The sequence below is a fragment of the Gavialis gangeticus genome, unplaced genomic scaffold (genome assembly GCF_001723915.1).
Source record: "Gavialis gangeticus isolate Ggan-Ray unplaced genomic scaffold, GavGan_comp1, whole genome shotgun sequence".
Taxonomy (NCBI): Eukaryota; Metazoa; Chordata; order Crocodylia; family Gavialidae; genus Gavialis; species Gavialis gangeticus.
The window spans coordinates 65,752,765-65,753,113 of NW_017728994.1; the positions used below are offsets into that span (position 1 = coordinate 65,752,765).

At 73.9% G+C, this 349-nt stretch overlaps 2 protein-coding genes across 2 annotated transcripts in view; one reads left to right on the forward strand and one right to left on the reverse strand.

The window, feature by feature from the left end:
* IKZF5 (IKAROS family zinc finger 5) overlaps positions 1 to 91 on the reverse strand; it is a 23,643-nt gene extending 23,552 nt beyond the window's left edge. The window contains exon 1 of the mRNA XM_019502954.1: positions 60 to 91. The gene's annotated coding sequence lies outside the window, so the exon portion shown is untranslated. The remainder of the gene's footprint in view (positions 1 to 59) is intronic.
* Positions 92 to 198: 107 nt separating this feature from the next.
* The window catches only part of ACADSB (acyl-CoA dehydrogenase, short/branched chain), a 48,320-nt gene continuing 48,169 nt past the window's right edge, over positions 199 to 349 (forward strand). Inside the window, exon 1 of the mRNA XM_019502957.1 lies at positions 199 to 234. Coding sequence (XP_019358502.1) covers positions 205 to 234 — 30 coding nt within the window. The 5' untranslated portion in view covers positions 199 to 204. The remainder of the gene's footprint in view (positions 235 to 349) is intronic.

Sequence of the window (349 nt, forward strand, 5' to 3'; positions counted from 1 at the left end):
CGCAGCGCAGCGCAGGGCCACGGGCGGTTGGGGGAGGGGAGGGGAGCGGCGTCACTCACCCACCCGGCCCCGAGCCCGCCGCCCCCGCCATGTTTGTTGTGTCTCCGCGCCGCTGGTCTCGCGAGAGCGGCGCGCGCACTGCGCAGGCGCGGCGGGGCCGCCTGCTCGCTCCTTCCTTCCCTCCCTCAGCGGCGGCGGGGGATTATGGCGGTTGTGCAGCGGGCTGGTGCTCAGGTGAGCCGGGCCGCGCGGGACTGGGGGCGGACGGTACCTCCCTGTGATGACCCGTGTGGGCTGGGCTGTACTGTACTGTACTCAGGGTGGGCAGCAGCAGCGCTCCCTCCCCTAC